The sequence below is a fragment of the Pelodiscus sinensis genome, chromosome 2 (genome assembly GCF_049634645.1).
Source record: "Pelodiscus sinensis isolate JC-2024 chromosome 2, ASM4963464v1, whole genome shotgun sequence".
NCBI classification, from domain to species: domain Eukaryota; kingdom Metazoa; phylum Chordata; order Testudines; family Trionychidae; genus Pelodiscus; species Pelodiscus sinensis.
The window spans coordinates 178,778,266-178,796,969 of record NC_134712.1 but is presented as its reverse complement, the minus strand read 5'-3'; the positions used below and the strand labels follow the sequence as shown (position 1 = coordinate 178,796,969).

Genomic DNA, 18,704 nt, shown 5'->3' with positions numbered 1-18,704 from the left:
CAGGACAGTTGAAATTGCTTTGGGGAGTGATGTTTCTCTCAGTGAAGAGAGTTCTGCACTAAATCACCCCGGATTGTTTGATTCCTTTGTCTTTTTATTTTGAAGTAAAAGTCTTCGGTGATTAAGTGGGCTAGTCAACACACAAGGCCAAATGTTCTGTAGCACATACTACAGTAAAACTCCAGTGGTCTGGCACGCCTGATGGTCCGGCACCATATGGAACCCAGAAGTGCTCCAGGCAGCCGGACAATTGGAGCTGCTCTGCCCCAGGCTTCCCCGATTCAGCGGCTGCTGAAACTGACCAGCAGCTGACATGCTGCCATGTTGGTCCCGTAGCGTTGCCCCTCGGCTCTGCGGGACCAACCCAGCAGCACCCCCAGCTGCTCCTCCCCAGACTTCCCCAAGTCAGCTGCTGCTGAAACTGACCAGCGGCTGACTCCGGGAAGCCCGGGGCAGAGGTGCTGTGCCCTGGGCTTCCCGGAGTCAGCCGTTGGTCAGTTTCAGCAGCGGCTGACTTGGGGAAGTCTGGGGCAGAGCAGCTAGGGGTGGTGCTGGGTTGGTCCCTCAGAGCCGAGGGGCGCATCCCCCCCCCACTCCACCCCAGACCCCTCATAGTCCCCCATGCCTATAGTCCGGCATATCTGATAATCTGGCACCCCCTGGGTCCTAAAGGTGCCGTATTATTGGAAGTTTACTGGACAACACTAGTACAATAATGATATAATAAGATTGGATGTGCAGCATTAAGTTAAATTAATGGAAGCTGTTGCCTTATAGTATCATCAGGTCTTAATATGACTAGTTCAGTCCATTTATTGTTAGACCTTATCTTTTCATTATTGTACGCTGTCAGTTTGAGGGCTGTATTGCTCTGTATTTAAAATAGCAACTTTAACTTTTTCTTTTTAGGAAATAAAGTTCTTTACGTAAAGATGAAGAGATTTCCTTCTGGTGTGTGTTCTCAAGGCTAGGTGTTTGCACAAATCCTGTCTAAAAATATCACACTCAGTCTTGCACCATTTTCATACAATTCATTTATCCTTTAGTCAAACTATAAAGTTCCTTGCAAAAAATTGTGTCCCAGGAACACTGATTTTGGGGAGTTTGGAGTGGAAGAGGGTTGTAGCTATAATTTAGGAGAGAATTGAGCAAGCATTTATATTCAAAGGGTGGTGCAACTGATTGACTTCATTGGTAGGAATACCGAATAATGATGTATTTGGGGTTATAGAGGATACTTATTCAGGATACTTATTTTATACTACAAGATTTAGCCAGCATTGCTCAGATCCTTCAAGGCAGGGGGCTTCAGGTGTGGGGGATGCAGGAATCAGGGCAGGGGAATGGGAGGTGTGGGGGGCTGAGGCCAGGAGGTGAAGAATGCAGGAGTCAGGGCAGGTAGCTGAGAGGTATGAGGGGGCTGAGGGCATAAAGTGGGAATACAAGAATCAGAGCAGAGGTGGGGAGCTCAGGGGAGTGGCTGGGAGGTATGGGGGGGGCCCAGGGCGGGGGGAGAATAGGATTCAAGGCAGGGGCTCAGTGCAGGGGACTGGGAGGTTTGAGAGGGGCTTACTAGGGCCGTCCACCGTGGCAGCAATGGCAGTGAAGGTGGTGCGGCTCTGACAGCAGCTCCTCATGGGGTGGGAAGGCAGGGCTGGTGGGAGAGTAGCTCCTCATCTGATGCTGCAGATGGGCAGGGGGGGCACTTACCTGGAGATCCCTGGCCCCAGCTGGCCACTCTCTCCCTGGTACTGCTGACCCCTTGTGGTCATTCTTCAGTATAACTGTCTTCCTCACTTAGGGTACATCTAAACTACATGCCTCTGTCATCAGAGGCATGTAGATTTGTTGTTTTGGCAAAGGCAAATGAAGCTGCAATTTAAATGATCGCGGCTTCATTTACATTTACATGGCTGCTGCGCTGAGCCGACAAACAGCTGATCAGCTGTTTGTCCACTCAGCGCGCTAGTCTGGACGCTCCCCTGCCGACATCAAAGCCCTTTGTCGGCAGCCCCGGTAAACCTCGTCCCACGAGGAATAACGGGGCTGCCGACAAAGGGCTTTGATGTCGGCAGGGGAGCGTCCAGACTAGCGCCCTGAGCGGACAAACAGCTGATCGATCAGCTGTTTGTCGGCTTAGCACGGCAGCCATGTAAATGTAAATGAAGCTACGATCATTTAAATCGCAGCTTCATTTGCCTTTGCCTTTGCCTATGTGTCTAATCTACATGCCTCTGATGACAGAGGCATGTAGTCTAGACACAGCCTTACTGAACATCCCATCTTCCTGGCACAGCCAAACCCTGATCTTGCATTAAGAATAAGAGGAAGCTGCATACCAAATTTGGTGGCCCTAGCTCTTACAGTTTAGGAGGGATTCTTGGACAGACAGACACACAAACTCTCTAAAATATATAGAGAGAAATACTTGAATTTATAAATAAATAAAACTAAATAAAACCAAACTTGTGTTACTTTAAACTGAATTAATCTAAACCTTCTTAGGGAAAAATGCTAACAATGAGCTACAGCATGTTGTGTAAGTGGAGAAATACATATATATAGTCAGATGCTGCTCTTGGAGCTTAATGTGGCCTTATTTATACATTCAAGGAAACATCAAGAGCTTCCATTGCCAGCTTAGGAGCCACTGGTTTAGTGTGTGTGTATATCCACAGATCTATGGACTATTTATTAAGGGCCCAATCCTCATGGTCAGTAGTCCCACTGAAATCAATAGAACTGTTAGTGTGGGTAAATGCACTGTTTCACAACTGAGTTCTAAAACACGTGGTAGGTTAGGAGTGTTAGCCTGGGAGAAAGAAAGCAAAAGGTCTCAAATTGATATTCATGCCAGTATTTTCTCTTTGTTGATAAACTCAGTTAGGTCTATTGACTCAGATAACTAGAGTCGGTGATCATTGCTATCCTTACACTGTCTACTTGGACCCCAATTTGACAAAGTAGTTAAGCATGTGCTTAAGGACCGCTGAAGTCACTTGGTCATGGACGTGGTCTCTTCAGATAACCTAGGCAAAACTTAGAGAATGCTGAATAGCAGGGCCAACTAATGAATTTTATTCTATATTTCACAGAGAGCCAGTGCAGACTATGAAACATTAGGGTGATGTGCTCTTGTTGGCTTGTGTTGCTAGGTTGAAAGTTGCTGCATTCCAAACCAAATGGAGCCCTTAATACAATTTGTTCAAAAATCCATGGGTCAGTACATAATGTGCATGTAACATTAAGATGGGAACACAGCACTGTAAGACAATACGTAAATTTGTATTTCTGAACTTTTCCAAAGGTTCTGCTCTCTCTAAAATGAGAATCTCAATTGCACATCTACTACCTTTTCTCTTTAGAAATGCATTAATTCCCTAGTTCTACATGGGGAAAAAATGTAAACACAGTATTCCTCCATAATCTGCTGATCGGAAAAAATCAAAGAAGAAATCAAATCTCTCTAAAGCTGCTTTTGTGCTTGAGAAGTGAAGCATGTTTTCTGCAAGAGCAAAATTCAGGCAGCTTAGCTTCATCTCTATTAACTATGACAGAATCAACAATCAGCAACCAGTAAGACATAATTTGAGTTCAGCAGTTGGTCATTAATAAACTCAGAGGTCATGGTGCACGCTAACGTTTTAATGGGTATGTTCTCTGCCCCTTCCGAGTGTGTGCATAAAATACCACCCTGTGTGTTTTTCTCTTATGAATAATAGTTTCATAATGGAGGCTGAGTACACTTTTTTACACTGGAAGTATTACCACCGCAGTCAGCAGAGCTACTTGCATGAGCAAGGTTTCTTGAATTGGGCCATAGTGGCCATATCCCATAGTGGCCATATCCCATATAACTTGTCTTTAAGGCTCCCCTGTGATTGCTCATTTAACTGCCTCCCAAAATACCAGCTAACTAGTTTTATCAAGGTTCCATTATTTGTCTTTCAGACATTGTAAAGGACCATTCCTGGCAGCTGAATGATACCGACTACTGCAAAAATATATCAGATTGATTCTTTCATGTAGTAAATGCAAATTGTTTCAGCTGGTTAAACTTCCTAAGTTTAGCAAGAGACAATGCTTTCTAGAAAAAGAGACCTTCTGAAATATATTGAGTAAATGCAACGATCAGTATAATTTGAAACTAAATGTGTGTAATAAATAGACAATATTATTTTAAAAGCTCTTTTAAGCAAGCAGGTAGAGTTTCCATATTGAACTAAGCACAGCATGAGCCTGCTCACTTTCCTGGGGCTAAGCTATATTGTTAACTTGATAACAAATAGATCATAAGCATCAGCCTAAAATTTCTGCCCAAGTTTGGTAGTGCTCACTGTTTTCTCAGCAGGTCCTCCTCTGACACAGTCAGTGTTCCCAGAGAATCATAGAAAAGATTCAGTGCTTTGTGTCCTGGTTGGGGTAATAAGATCCATCTGCAAAAATATATCTGCTATTATATGCTGTCCAAATACATATCATTATCCTTGGATCTGCTAACCTGTTAACACCTATGGGTGGCTACATGTCATTCTGTCTCTGGGTATGTCTACACTACCACCCTAGTTCGAACTAGGGTGGTAATGTAGTCAACCGGAGTTGCAAATGAAGCCCGGGATTTGAATTTCCATGAGGAAATTTTGCGTTCCACGAGGAGTACAGGTAGTTCAGAATAGGAAGCCTAATCCGAACTACCTAGTTCGTGCCATGCGTAGCCGCGGGCACGGAGTCCGAACTAGCGGACTTTAAAAATGGCGGCGCCCAGCAACATGCAAATAAAGCCCGGGAAATTCAAATCCCGGGCTTCATTTGCAACTCCGGTTGACTACATTACCATCCTAGTTCGAACTAGGGTGGTAGTGTAGACATACCCTCTGTGACTTGGAAAAAATCAACGTGTTTCCCAAGTATTGCTTAGGTAATCCTGTGAATTCTTGTAATATATAGATCACATTGCTTAGTAGACAAAGAGTTTTAAAGAATTCTAGTTGATCCCTTATATGCATTAGAATAAATAAAAATGAAGAAAGGCAAATTTTCAGTAATTGCTATCTCTTCAGTAAGTTATAGAGACAACATATAAAAGATCAATGGATACTACAGCAGGAGGCTAGTCAGCCTTTCTAATGATAATATATATAGTGTATTAAAGAACATATTTGCATAGAAATACTCAGGTGTGAGAAAAGAAGGTGTCTTTCTGAGTAAACAAAACAGACTTAGGCTAAAATGAAGCCAAGTACACAATTTAGAAGAATCTCTTCAACACCTTTCCAAGTTAATCAATGTAAAGTGGGCAGGCAGTCAAATACATTTTAAATAGTTAACTAGCAGTTATTTGTAAGTTTTTTCTTACAGTGAAGCTTGTCTCTGAAAAGTGGTTCTGGATAAATGGCATCAGGGAGTTCCTAGTTACTAGGTCTTTCTGATTTCCACAGCCGTTGTGCTCATTTTACAAGATTTTATTTCTAATTGTATTATCGAAAAATCCACCTAAGGCCTGAAGGTCTAAGTAGGTGCTTTCTTTCTCATGAATCTTCAGCAATAAGAAAGCATGTGTAGTAGTCAGAATTGACTGGCGTGGTGTCCTGACAAGTGTCCTGCTCCATCGATGATGATAACCACAGCTGTGTGAGTGTGTGCTCAGTCGTGTGCCGTGTTGACTTGCATAATTAGTCAACACAGAAGACTCCAAGAGAGTCCCCAAAGACCAGAAAACAGTTAAGGATCGAAGGTGCCTGGCCAGATTTATTGTTAAGCGAAATACAGTAATAGTTGTCAGTGGATTCTACCAAACCACTATGCAAATGTACCCCATAATAATGGACTCACACAGTCAGTGGGAAGTCTCTCTGCCCCCTAGACCAGACAAAGATAGCCCTTCCAAGACACCTTTTTATATACAGGTACAAACAAGTTACACATCACTCCTGACGTGTCAGGTTGCCACCCTCTGATGCTACATAGATACCACTCATCATCTTGTACCTCGTGGTTCAATTAGAACATCTCTATCCATCATGCTGTGATTTTAGACCCTTTCCTGAACCAGGGTTGTTATCTGGCCGGGGGGGCGTGAGTATGAAGGTCTTTTTTAATGAGCTCGTGTTACCATACTTTTGGAATGTGCTTTCAATTTATGACCAATACCAATTACTGTTTTACAGCTGGTACCTAGTATCAACTACTATTCTACATCTGGATCTATTACCAATTAGGCTGTGTCTAGACTGGCAAGTTTTTCCGGAAAATCAGCCGCTTTTCCGGAAAAACTTGCCAGCTGTCTACACTGGCCGCTTGAATTTCCGGAAAAACACTGACGATCTCATGTAAGATCGTCAGTGTTCTTGCGGAAATACTATGCTGCTCCCATTCGGGCAAAAGTCTTTTTCCGAAAGACTTTTGCGCAAAAGGGCCAGTGTAGACAGCACAGTACTGTTTTCTGCAAAAAAGCCCAGATCGTGAAAATGGCGATCGTGGCTTTTTTGCAGAAAAGCGCGTCTAGATTGGCCACGGATGCTTTTCCGCAAAAAGTGCTTTTGCGGAAAAGCAGCCTGCCAATCTAGACGCGCTTTTCCGAAAATGCTTTTAACGGAAAACTTTCCCATTAAAAGCATTTCCGGAAAATCATGCCAGTGTATATGTAGCCTTAGTGTTTTGTGCTCTCAGCCCTGTTGGTGCCAAGTTCTGTGAGCAGCGGCCTGCCTCTTGGTCACAGATTAACTTTGTTTTATATTAGCCAAGTTTTGTCCATTGTTAGCTAGGCCTCAAACCGTGCCTATCCTACATGGACTTTTGTTTCTGGCCCTCATCTTATTACAGCATGCATAGTATAAATGGTAAATGTCTCTCATTAAGAGTGTCCCGCAGCATTTCTAGAAGGATTGTGAGGGAAGGAGTCTTTAAGCCTAATAAAAATTGAAATAGAAACACAATCTGCAGTTAGAGCTTGTCTACACATGGAGTTATGTAAGAATAATTAGTCCTGAATAATTCCATGTGAGCAGTCATTTCAAAGTAAGAGCCTGGATTACCCTGAACTGGAACAAGAAACTCTTATTCTGGAATAAGTGTGAGCACACTGGGGCTATGTCTACACTGCAGGCTTCTTGCGCAAGAACCTTTTGACTTGTGCAAGAGAGCGTCCACACGATAAAAGCACATTGCAAAAGCTTTTTTGCAAAAGAGAGCATCCACACTGCATGAATGCGCTTGCTCAAGAAAGCTCTGATGGCCATTAACAGAATGGACATTAGAGCACCTGTGCTTTTTCCAATAGGCTGTTTTTGCGCAAGAACCCCGTTTGCCATCCACACACACCTTTTTGCGTAAGAGCTCTTGTGCAAAAAGGCTTTTTCCTTGTAGAAAGAGGAATAACTCTTGCACAAAAAGCCCTCTCTTCTTACGATGTACTGTAAATTTTCTTGCACAAAAATGCACTTGTAGTGTGGACGTTCTGCGAGTTTTTGCGCAAAAACTCTGCAGTGTAGTTGTATCCTTAGAGTTATTCAGGAACAATTTTATGTTTCAAATTCACATCCTACCTTAATCTGAATTAACTTTCAAGTGTAGACAAATCCTTAGCAAATCCCAGAAACAGCTTCAAATAAACTCACCTTTTCCCTCCAGAACTGCCAAATAACCTTGTTTTTCTGATTGTGATATATAATACTGTATGGCTACGTCTACACTGGCCCCTTTTCCGGAAGGGGCATGTAAATTTCACTAGTCGTCGTAGGGAAATCCGCGGGGGATTTAAATATCCCCCGCGGCATTTAAATAAAAATGTCCGCCGCTTTTTTCCGGCTTTTAAAAAAGCCGGAAAAGAGCGTCTAGACTGGCCCCGATCCTCCGGAAAAAGCGCCCTTTTCCGGAGGCTCTTATTCCTACTTTGAAGTAGGAATAAGAGCCTCTGGAAAAGGGCGCTTTTTCCGGAGGATCGGGGCCAGTCTAGACGCTCTTTTCCGGCTTTTTTAAAAGCCGGAAAAAAGCGGCGGACATTTTTATTTAAATGCCGCGGGGGATATTTAAATCCCCCGCGGATTTCCCTACGACGACTAGTGAAATTTACATGCCCCTTCCGGAAAAGGGGCCAGTGTAGACGTAGCCTATTTGAAGAATTTTGGTAACAAACAACTGCTTCTAATGGAAAGTGACGGTCTTGTCTACACTGAAATGTTACTTTGGAATAAGGTAACGTGTGAATTTAAAACACAGTATTTATACCAGATTAACTCTGTGCATATACAAACCATTAGATGCTTATTTACACTGTTAATAATTCAAACATGCTGGCAATTCGCAGATGTCAAACTGGAAAGATAAGTTTCCAAAACAATACCAACAAAAAAAAATCCACCAGGGAATACTTTCCAAAGCCAGGGATCATTTGCTTGCTATGTCAGGAGTGTTCTCTACAGATCACATTGTAAAGCATGTGCTGACATGATAATGGTCTTAACTGCATCGAGTATCTTTCATCAGATCCCGAAGTCCTTTCAAACTACTAATGTACCTTCAACCTTTAAAAAATCTTTAGAGTCATACATTAGGTTCAGAAGTCTCTCAAACAAACTTCTGGTTATACTACTTCTCTTGTTATTTCATGCTGTAGATACAGATATCAGTATATGTCCTACGAAAAGCATAGAACAAAAGAAACATGGACCATCTTTCCAAAAGTATTTGAAGACAGATCAGTGTTTAGCGAGATTGTCAAAAGTGTCTAAGCCCTTACCTCCCAATGCCCTTTCAAATCCTGCATGTAGGTACCTTGGTGTTTTGAAAATCCTATTAACCACCTTATATCTTTACAAATCCCATGATGACTCATAATTCACATGATATATGAGAAAACAAGTGATACTTAAAAAGATTCAACAACTCAATTTGTTCTAATCAAACTCCTTGGCCTGGCCACTCAACCTTACCTTGGCATTCCTCCTGAACTCATTAGTAAATTAACATTAATTTGATCTAGGGGCAAAGGAAATATTTAACTTGAATTAGTCTCCCACAGTCAGCTACAGTAGTAATCTGTTCCAACAGAAGCTTGACACAAGTACTGGTAATGCTTTTCCTGTTTTTAAAGATTGTTTTTGCATTATTAACAATTATCAATCATTTATAAGTATGGACTTCAATAGCGCATACACAGACATGGATATGCTGAAAAATAATTTGCTATATTTTTGTGACAGCACAGTTAAAGAGATTGAATATGTGTGCACTTTAGGTTAATAATGGTTGAAAATTTCACTAAAATGTACTTGAGATTATTTATCAGACTGAAACTCACTTGTGTAAAATATTTTCAGTGGTGGTCCTAGTGGCATAGCTCATCTTTACTGCACGTGTTCTCAGGTGAAACCCAGGTTTCACAATTCTCCAGGCAGGACTGTAGAAACTGGCAGTCTCAGCGGCTGATGTCCCAGCAGGGTTGCCTTGACCTTGTTTTTCTCTGGGTGGAAAAGGAGGTAGGTGAGGTTGGAAAAGCTGCTCCTGTGGCACATGGGTGCCTCTTCCACATCTCCATGAGGTGAGTGATACCTGAAAGACAGTATGTGAGAGGGTACCATGAAAGTTCCATGTGCCATGTCTGGAGGCATTGTCTACAGCACCAACACTGCTAACACTAGAGAGGGAGGTAGAGTCTTCAGTTCCCGTTCCATTGCCTCCTCCTGCTATAGCAGGCTCCTACGGCATATCTACTGCTATCCCAGGTAAGGGCGTCAAGGAGAACCACGTGCAATATAGGGTACGTCTAGACTACATGCCTCTGGTGACAGAGGCATGTAGATTAGACTACCCGGCATAGGAAAATGAAGCAGCGATTTAAATAATCGCTGCTTCATTTAAATTTACATGACTGCTGCGCTGAGCCGATCAGCTGTTTTTCGGCTCAGTGCAGTAGTCTGGACTCTCCGCGGTCGACATCAAAGGCATTTGTCGACCTCCCAGGTATGCCTCATCCCAGGAGTCTCAGAATCAGATGTTTGAGCAGGAGGAGGAAGTTCATATAAACTGATCCATAAATTTATCATCTCCACATCTCACCTTATCATATCCCTTAGCAGATATCAGAATCCTAGAGTCTATTCTCCACTCCATTGAGTGAACACAGAGAATCAGATTTTGTGACCCTTTCCATTAGTGAACCAGGCAAGGTGATGATTACAGCAGACGCCAGCTAGAAATAATGGGGTGCAATCAGGGCTTGAGTCAATCCAGAGTGATTTTCTTGAGGCCTCAAAATGTCACTCACTCCAGGGACCGCAGACTCATTCTGATTGTGACAGACAGCACCTCTGATGGGGTTTTGTAGATAAATTAGGAAGAACTCAATCAGCCAAAGCCCAGAGAGAAGCTCAGTTTTTCCTGTCCTGGGCAGAAATACATTTCCACTTCTACATACATGGCACATAAGATAAGAGATGGTCATCCAGGCAGCCTGTCATACCAGGCAGAAGTTAGGTTAAGTAGAATGAAGCCTTAGCCTAGAACTATTCTCACTCATTGTCAGTGACTGACCTCTTGTATCTGGAAACAATAAAGCATTTTGTAGCATCTTTCCAGGTATCAAGGTCCGGGATCCAAGGTGATGAACAATCTCTCTCAAAGCAGACTAAGGTTATGGCTGTATAGCTTTCCCATCCTTTGTGCTGTTCCTCACATCTATATGGAAGATAAGAAGATAAGAAAAAAGGTGCTGACTCTGCGAGTGCTCTGGGGCACCGGGGAAAATTAACAGGTACCAACTTCCTCTCTCGGGCTTCTCCCTCCCCCCCACCTCTCGCGCACTGGCGGCCTAGCTGACCAACTCATCCTCCACCCTCCCAGCCCTTCTGGAGTGCTACAAACAGATGATTCACGGTGTTAGGAAGCTTTGAGAGGGTGGGGGAAGAATGGGGGCCACACACTTGAGAGGAAGTGGGACATGCATGGGGGAAGGGGTGGATGGAGGCAGGGCAGGGGTGGAGTTGGAGTGGGAAGAGGCAAAGCTTAGGGGAAAGGGAGGAGTGAGGGATCTATCCCCTTTCCCCTCCCCCATGGCTAGAGGGGAAGTCAGTACCTATGGCTAGGAAGGAGGGACTAGCACTGAAACTGATTATGCCCCTTTGACTGAGTAGACTATGGTCCTCAGGCCTGATTAACCTCATGTCAGACCACCTGATATCTTGACCGCACATAGCTGATCTACTAGTCCAAGGACCAGTCCTCCTTCCATGACTGGACAGACTCAGACTAGCAGCCTTGCATTTCAAAGAAGTCACTTAGACAAAAATGGATACTTGCATTGATTAATCCTCTACTGAACTCTAGAAAGAAGTCAGCACAAACAACTCAACCTTGTTGCTGGGCAAATGTCACAAATTAACTACCACATTACAGCAAATTAAATGCAGCTCCACGTTTTTGGGGTAGAGATTATGGGCTGGTGACATACTTGGAGACCAAAATCGTCTATTGAGGCACAGATTAAGTACAGTACAGGTAACAGCAGGGCAAGCTTTCTCATACTGCTGCACCCAAAAACTACCCCTTACTCCTGACCTGAAGGGAGCACCCTGAGACACAAAAGAGGACTTTAGCCTCCAGACCCATTCAGTCCTATTCATCTCAGCAAGTGGGCCAGCAGTTTTGTGATGTGGACTCCTGTCTGCTAGGAGACCCCCTAGCTCAGTGGTTCTCAACCTGTGGGTTGCAACCCCATTTTAATCAGGCTTGCTCAGGCTCAGAGCCGAAGTTGAAGCCCGAACCCTACCACCTAGGACTAAAGCCTGAAGACTTTAGGGTTTGAGGGGGAGGGATAACTCAGTGGTTTGAGCATTAGCCTGCTAAACCCAGGGTTGTGAGCTCAATCCTTACGGAGGCCATTTTAAGGATCTGGGGCAAAATCTGTCAGGGAGGGTACTTGGTCCTGCTGAGACGGCAGGGGTCTGGACTTAATGACCTCTCAAGGTCCCTTTCAGTTCTAGGAGATAGGCATCTCCATTCATTTCAAGACTTCAGCCCTGAGGCGGGGGGGCCCATCTGAGGCTGAAGCTTTCAGTCTTCATCTTGCCCTCTCCCACCTCAGCCAGTCTGGTGAGACTCAAATTGGGACCTAGGCTTTGGTCCCCCTTCTCAAGATCATGTTGTAATTTTTCTTCTCAGGAGGGGTTACAGTACAATGATATTTGAGAACAGCTGAAGCTGATTTCACATAGGCACCAGACCTGAGTGACTGTCACCTGAGATACATTGGGATAGGTATTTGCACATCAATAAGGCAAGATGGGAGGGGTGTGACCAGTCAGCCATCTGTCAGTGATGCCTGGAGTGTAGTGCTGCTTCCCCCCCCCCAAGGCCTTAGAGGTGTGTGGAATGTGCGGAGTTTTACTCCAGCAGTGAGTAAAGAGCCCAGGTCTCTGGCTGTAGTAGCTATGGCAGAGGCCAGGAGCCTTGGTCCCCTTGAATTGCTGGGTCCCAGAGCAACTGCCCCCTTTGCCCTCTCCCCCAGCAGGCCTGCAGTAAGGTAATCTTCACCTTGGATGCTGATAAGTGTGCATATTTAAGCAAACCCTGAATGTGTGAAGACCGCTCTCGTTAATTAGTCAATGCAAAATGGCCTACTCTCACCTTGAGCTATGCACGCTATTCTTAAAGGAACACATCAGGGCTGTGTCTACACTGGCATGAATTTCTGGAACTGCTTAAAACGGAATACTATTCTGTTTTCAGTTTTTTCTGGAAAAGGAGCGTCTACATTGGCAGGCTGCTTTTCTGGAAAAGCCCTTTTTCCGGAAAAGCGTCTGTGGCCAATGTAGACGCACTTTTCCGGAAAAGAGCCCCGATCGCCATTTTCGCGATCGGGGCTTTTTTCCGGAAAAGACTACTGGGCTGTCTACACTGGACCTCTTCCGGAACAGTGTTCCGGAATAAGGACTTATGCCCGAGCGGGAGCAGAATAGTTTTTCCGGAATAGCGGCTGATTTTGTACAGTAGAGCATCGTTGCTTTTCTGGAAATTCAAGGGCCAGTGTAGACAGCTAGCAGCTTATTCCGGAAAAGTGGCTGATTTTCCAGAATAAGTGGCCCAGTGTAGACACAGCCCTGGTGTTGGAGGCTAATCTTAAGTAATGAGGATTTTCCAGTTTTGCAAGTCCTTTCAGCCATGAGCAGCCTAAAGTTTTCTGTTTTCAACATCAATGCAGTTCATGCCCCAAAATATCTAAATTTAGCTGCTTCCCATGCAATTGAAAGCCAACTGTTCACCCAAAGTGCCCATTTTATAGTTCTGTGTGTGTGTGTGTGTGTGTGTGTGTGTGTGTGTGTGTGTGTGTGTATAATCTTTTACCAGCATTCCTACTTCACTATGTGCCTGTTAATAAGATTAGTAATTAAAAAGCTTGATAGCAATTGGAAAGCCTACACCCCTCTCAGTTGGGTTGGCTTTGAGTCTTAGGCAGGGCTTAAAGAGCACCTGAAGGAGTGAAGTCAAGAACCCTCTGCTGAAATCTGTGCTTGAAAGTGCAAATGGAAAAATCCCGGCCATTATGGGACAATCCCTTACAGTTTGTTTTTGCCTGCATTTCCTATGCAGTGGGGCTGGGAAATGTTTGGAGATTTCCATATTTATGTCAGATGTATGGAGGAGGTAAGTGCAGTTTATGTTTCTTGGTTGATTTCCCTCTCAGAAGGGTACGGAAATGGAAAGTTAAATCTTTTAAAACCAAAAAAAGTATTGTCCATGTCGGCATGTCATCCATGTGATAGGTTTTTATATGCAGGAGGGGCATGTAAGCATGTCTGTGTAAGCAAGAGACATAAAATATACCAGCAGACCACTGCTAGCTACAGAGGTGTTATACATCTTTATTTTACTTCACATTGCTTTCCATCGTGCCTCCAGTTTAACTCTTTTTCCTGATTACTGCCCCAATTCAATACAATATTATTCTTCCCCACCAAGCTCTGAAAACATGAGGAACAATGTTTTGTATAAGAGGGCAGATTCCTATAGTGCTAATTTTTTAATCCCCCTGCTACATTACTTTCAGAGCATCAGAAGCTATTTCCGTTCCTTATAGGTTAACATGTTTGGATTAAAAAATGCTACTGAAAAGGGAAAGCATGTACATTGATTTAATTGAGGGATTAATAATTCCATTCAAACTGCTGCTATTCATGCAGGGCTGTTACATAAAGCTTCATTTTAAATGGTTGATAACTTGGCTGCAAAGTTGCCTGGAAGTTGGCAGAAACCCCTTAGTCAACGGAAGTGCTACAGCTAAAATCTCACAAGAGGCTTTGAAAAGGTCAATTAAACTTGTCTTGGTTCAAAAAAAAAGTTCTCTGTGGCTGGGATGCTGCTTTTTCCCACCCTGTTCAAACTCAACAAGAAAATGTCAAAAATAACCATAAACCCGGTTTCAGTTGCTTTTCTGCAATTAGAAATCAAACATCAGATTATTAGGTTAATTATCGAGAAAACTAACCATCACCTCTAACAGGCAAAGACCTACTGTGATTAGCCTTCAAGATGCTCCCTTAAGGTTTCTAGGACAGTTCTATTCAGCTTACTTATGCTGCATCCATCACCGATGTACCTGAATCCTTCCCAGACTAGCGTCTATGACAGATGGTTCTTTTCTCCCTTCACCCTTTCTCCTCCCTTTGTTTGTAGATTTTTTTTAAAACTCCTTTAGTTCGAACACCAGAGTTAAACTCATGTGCACTAGGTAATCAATGTGTGCTGGTAGCTGGAGCGATTGTTTAAAACTGAGTTCTAGCTAGGTTAGATTAGATATTCTATAATGGCTTGGTCCAAAGATCTCTGAAGTCAATTGGATTCTTTCCATTTATTTCAATGGGCTTTGGATCCGGCCATAACTGAGCATTTAGATACTGCAAGTGGTCAGTGCTGTATAGAAACGTAAAACAGGATCTCTATTAGCTAGAGAGATGATCTACAATTCCTGTTGGATTCTCAGTCACAAATGTGTCAGAAGGCTAACATCTTCCTCTTTGACAGTGACCCCAGAACATTGCCTTTTCATATGTTTTAAAAATGTAATTGCACATTATGTACACATTTATAATGTGTGTCTGATCATCAGTTAACCCACTGCAAATAACCTGCCTGTTCTCTTGAGTTAGACTCAAGTATCAGGCTTTTTACTCTACTGTAACAAGAGTAACTTGTTTTTTTCTTATGGAGCCCTGCAGCTGTAAATCTTGATAGCGTACACAGGGAGTGTGATAGAACCCAAGTGTACCTTTGCTCGGTGCCTCCAGCCCAAAAAACCACGCCACAACATGGACTGTCTGCACAGCATGGGTTTCAGGGACCCAAATGAACAGCTTTATAACTTTAGCTGATTGCTGCGTTTTTCCCATTAGTGTTGGGACAACTATGTGGCTGACACTCAGAAACACAGAATTAAAATCATTCCCTTCCCTGAAGAGTACAGTCTAACAATTCTTACCGCAGATCTTTACAAGACACAATAGCCTTCCAAATCTATTATCTTCCTTCTTGTAAAAGTATTCCTTGCTTCTCTTTTTTAACCAGAAGTCTTGAACAGCAACACAGAAGGAATGATCGAGTTATTTGTAGAGGGAGCAGAGTTATTTTTCTGTGGCTTGAATAACTTATCAGTTAAGATGCCTATTGGCTTTTAAGCCAATTCTTTGGCATGTAGACATGCGATTATCAAATTATCCACTCCAGTAGAACTTTGTTTACACTGAACTCAAATACAGGGACATTCATACATTGGGCCCATGACACAGAGGGGAAGATCCTCATTTGGAACAAATCAGCTGAGCTACCAGTACCTTTAAAGAAGCTGTGCTGATTTATATCTGCTAGCGATCTGGCCAAGGTTTAACTTTGCATCTAGAACTGAGCTGCCCCAGAGATCATAGGGCATCTAGGTTCAGCTCATCATAAAGAGAGGGGCTAAATGCAAACTTTGGATCCAAACGGAACCAAAACTGGGGGTGTTTGGATCTGGGCTTTTGGCTCAGCCCCAGATCTGGTTCATTGTGAAGTAGAATGGAAGTCCCTAACTGTTTCACTGCATTACATCATGGCAAATAGCAAATTCAGAGGTAGGGCAGCTGGTGAAAAAAGATTTCACAAAGGGTCTCATCCCAATCCACCTCAAACTCAATAACAAAACTCTAAGGGTACGTCTACACTACAGCGCTAATTCAAACTAACTTAGTTCGAATTAGTTAATTCGAACTAAGCTAATTCGAACTAACGCATCTAGAACTAAAAACTAGTTCGAATTAGCGTTTTGCTAATTCGAACTAGCATGTCCACATTAAGTGGACCCTGAACCGGGCTTAAGGATGGCCGGAAGCAGTGCCGGCAGGGCATCAGAGGAGGACTTAGAGCGTGGAGATGCTGTCTCAGGGTAGCCGAGGGCTGCGCTTAAAGGGTCCCGACCCCCACCCCGGACAGACAGTTCTCAGGGGTGCCCCGCTTGCAAAGCAGTCCTGGCTTGGAGTGCCCAGACTACCCACACTGGGCACATCACAGCACTCGGCCATCAGACCGGCTGCACTTGCCGCAGGCTGCCATCTGGGGAGAGGGGGCAATTGGGGGGCTGCAGGAGAGCTTCCACCCCCAGAAGCCCACAGAGCCAGCCCAGTCCTCCCCATCGGGGGCTCGTACCCCATTCCTCCCTCACCTCCTTCCACTTACCCTTCCCTAGCCCCTTTTCTTGATGTACAAAATAAAGGACTATTGTGTTCAAAAATGGAATCTGTCTTTATTGACCAAAACTGGGGGAGACTGGGAAAAGGAGGTGGGAGAGGGGAAGAGAGAGGCTGGGAGAGGGGAGGGCAACTAACATGATCAGGGGTTGGGAACAGGTCCCATGTGAAGAGAGGCTAAAGAGACTGGGACTTTTCAGCTTAGAAAAGAGGAGACGGAGGGGGGATAGGATAGAGGTCTCTAAAAGCAGGAGTTGGGTGGAGAGGGTGCATACAGAAAATTTCTTCATTAGTTCCCATAAAGAAGGACTAGAGGACACCAAAGGAAATGAATGGGTAGCAGGCTTCAAAGTAGTAACAGAAAGTTGTTCTTCACAAAGCAAAGAGTCAACCTGTGGAACTCCTTGCTGCAGGAGGCTGTGAAGGCTACAACTAGAACAGAGCTTAAAGGGAAGTGAGATCAAGTCATGGAGGTTGGGTCCATGGAGTAGTCTTAGCCAGGGGGTAGGAGTGGTGTCCCTGCCCAAGGTTTGTGGAAGGCTGGAGAGGGATGGCACGAGACAAATGGCTTGGTCACTGTCTTCGGTCCATCCCCTCCAGGGTCCCTAGGGTTGGCCGCTGTCGGCAGACAGGCTACTGGGCTAGATGGACCTTTGGTCTGACCCAGGACGGCCATTGTAAGCTCAGGACTCAGGGTCGGGGGCCTCAGTGGACCTCCTTGATTTTCATGCACACCTGCTCCTGGGTGGCCAGGCTGGCAGCTCTCCTGCCCTAGCTGGCCACTTTCCTGTGCCTAGTGCGGAGATCATGGACAAGGTCCACGATGTCTGCACTAGCCCAGGCGGGTGCCCGCCTCTTGCGGTCCCGGGCAAGCTCCCGGGAGCCGCCAGCCTGGTCCCGGGAAGAGAGGGAGGGCTGGGGGGCATCGGGTGGGTGGCTCGATCCGTGCCAGGTGCAGGGTCTGCTGGCTGGGTGCTGGCAGGCTTGCACCTGGCACGGGCACCGTAGCCAGCCCGTGCCCTTTTAAGGAGTCCGGGGCCGGGAGGGGGGCATAGAGTTTCCCTGGTGTTGGCCAGAGTGGCCACCAGGGAAAGCTGGGGAGGGCTAGCCTCCCACTAGTTCGAATTAAGGGTCTACACAGCCCTTAATTTGAACTAGTAAATTCGAACTAGGCTTAATCCTCGTGGAATGAGGATTACCTAGTTCGAACTAAGCGCTCCGTTAGTTCGAATTAAATTCGAACTAACGGAGTGCTAGTGTAGCGCCTATGAAAGTTAGTTCGAACTAACATCCGTTAGTTCGAACTAACTTTGTAGTGTAGACATACCCTCAGGGATTTCATTGCAGTTCAGTGGGGCCTATGAAAGATCCCCACTGAATATGTAATGACTGTTAAGTCTCTTATAACTCCCCAGTTAGAAAGGGAGTTATCTAACATAAGATGCAAACAAAGGGGTTGTTAATAAAAGCATAGCCAGGAGGTAGAAAATTAATTCCCCAAATAATACGGATTATTGCTGTGTTTATTTCAACTTCTTTGCAAGTAACTGTGCAAATTGCATTCATTTTCATTGCCGAGCAGAGCCCATTGCGAGGAATGTTAATGCTGGAGATTAAATCCCAAATAATAGATATTTACGTAAATATCTTGGCTTGCTGCTAACACCAAGAAAGGCTTCTCAAAAATCTGGTTTTGACTTAGTCAGCAGGTCTTTCTGAGGTGATCTCAAAGTCAAAGGCAGGGGCTTTTTCCAGGAGAAACCTGCAGTGACACATCCCCTTTAAATACTGCATGGTATTTGAGCCTCCCCATTATAATGGAATCTCTCTGTTCCTTCGCCTTTTTGCTTGCTGCAAGTAAACAAGTCTGCCTGTCTTTCTGTCTGTCTTCCCTTTTGCACAGCCCTTGTCTGTCTCACACACACACAGCAGGGCATGAGCACATCAATAGGTTACTCTGTGATGATCTGTAACTGCCCAAGTGCAATTTGTGAC

General features: G+C 44.4%; 1 protein-coding gene across 2 annotated transcripts in view; it reads left to right on the top strand.

The window, feature by feature from the left end:
• Positions 1–8,114: 8,114 nt before the first annotated feature.
• Positions 8,115–18,704, top strand: part of SLC6A20 (solute carrier family 6 member 20) — a 36,242-nt gene continuing 25,652 nt past the window's right edge. The window contains exon 1 of one of the 2 annotated variants that reach the window (XM_075921879.1): positions 8,115–10,750. Coding sequence is in view for 1 of the 2 variants with exons in the window: in XM_006133129.4 (XP_006133191.2) it covers positions 13,518–13,638 (121 nt within the window). In the remaining variant the exon portion in view is untranslated. Of the gene's footprint in view, positions 10,751–13,301; positions 13,639–18,704 lie in introns of those variants that run through there. The other variant, XM_006133129.4, reaches the window with a different exon arrangement.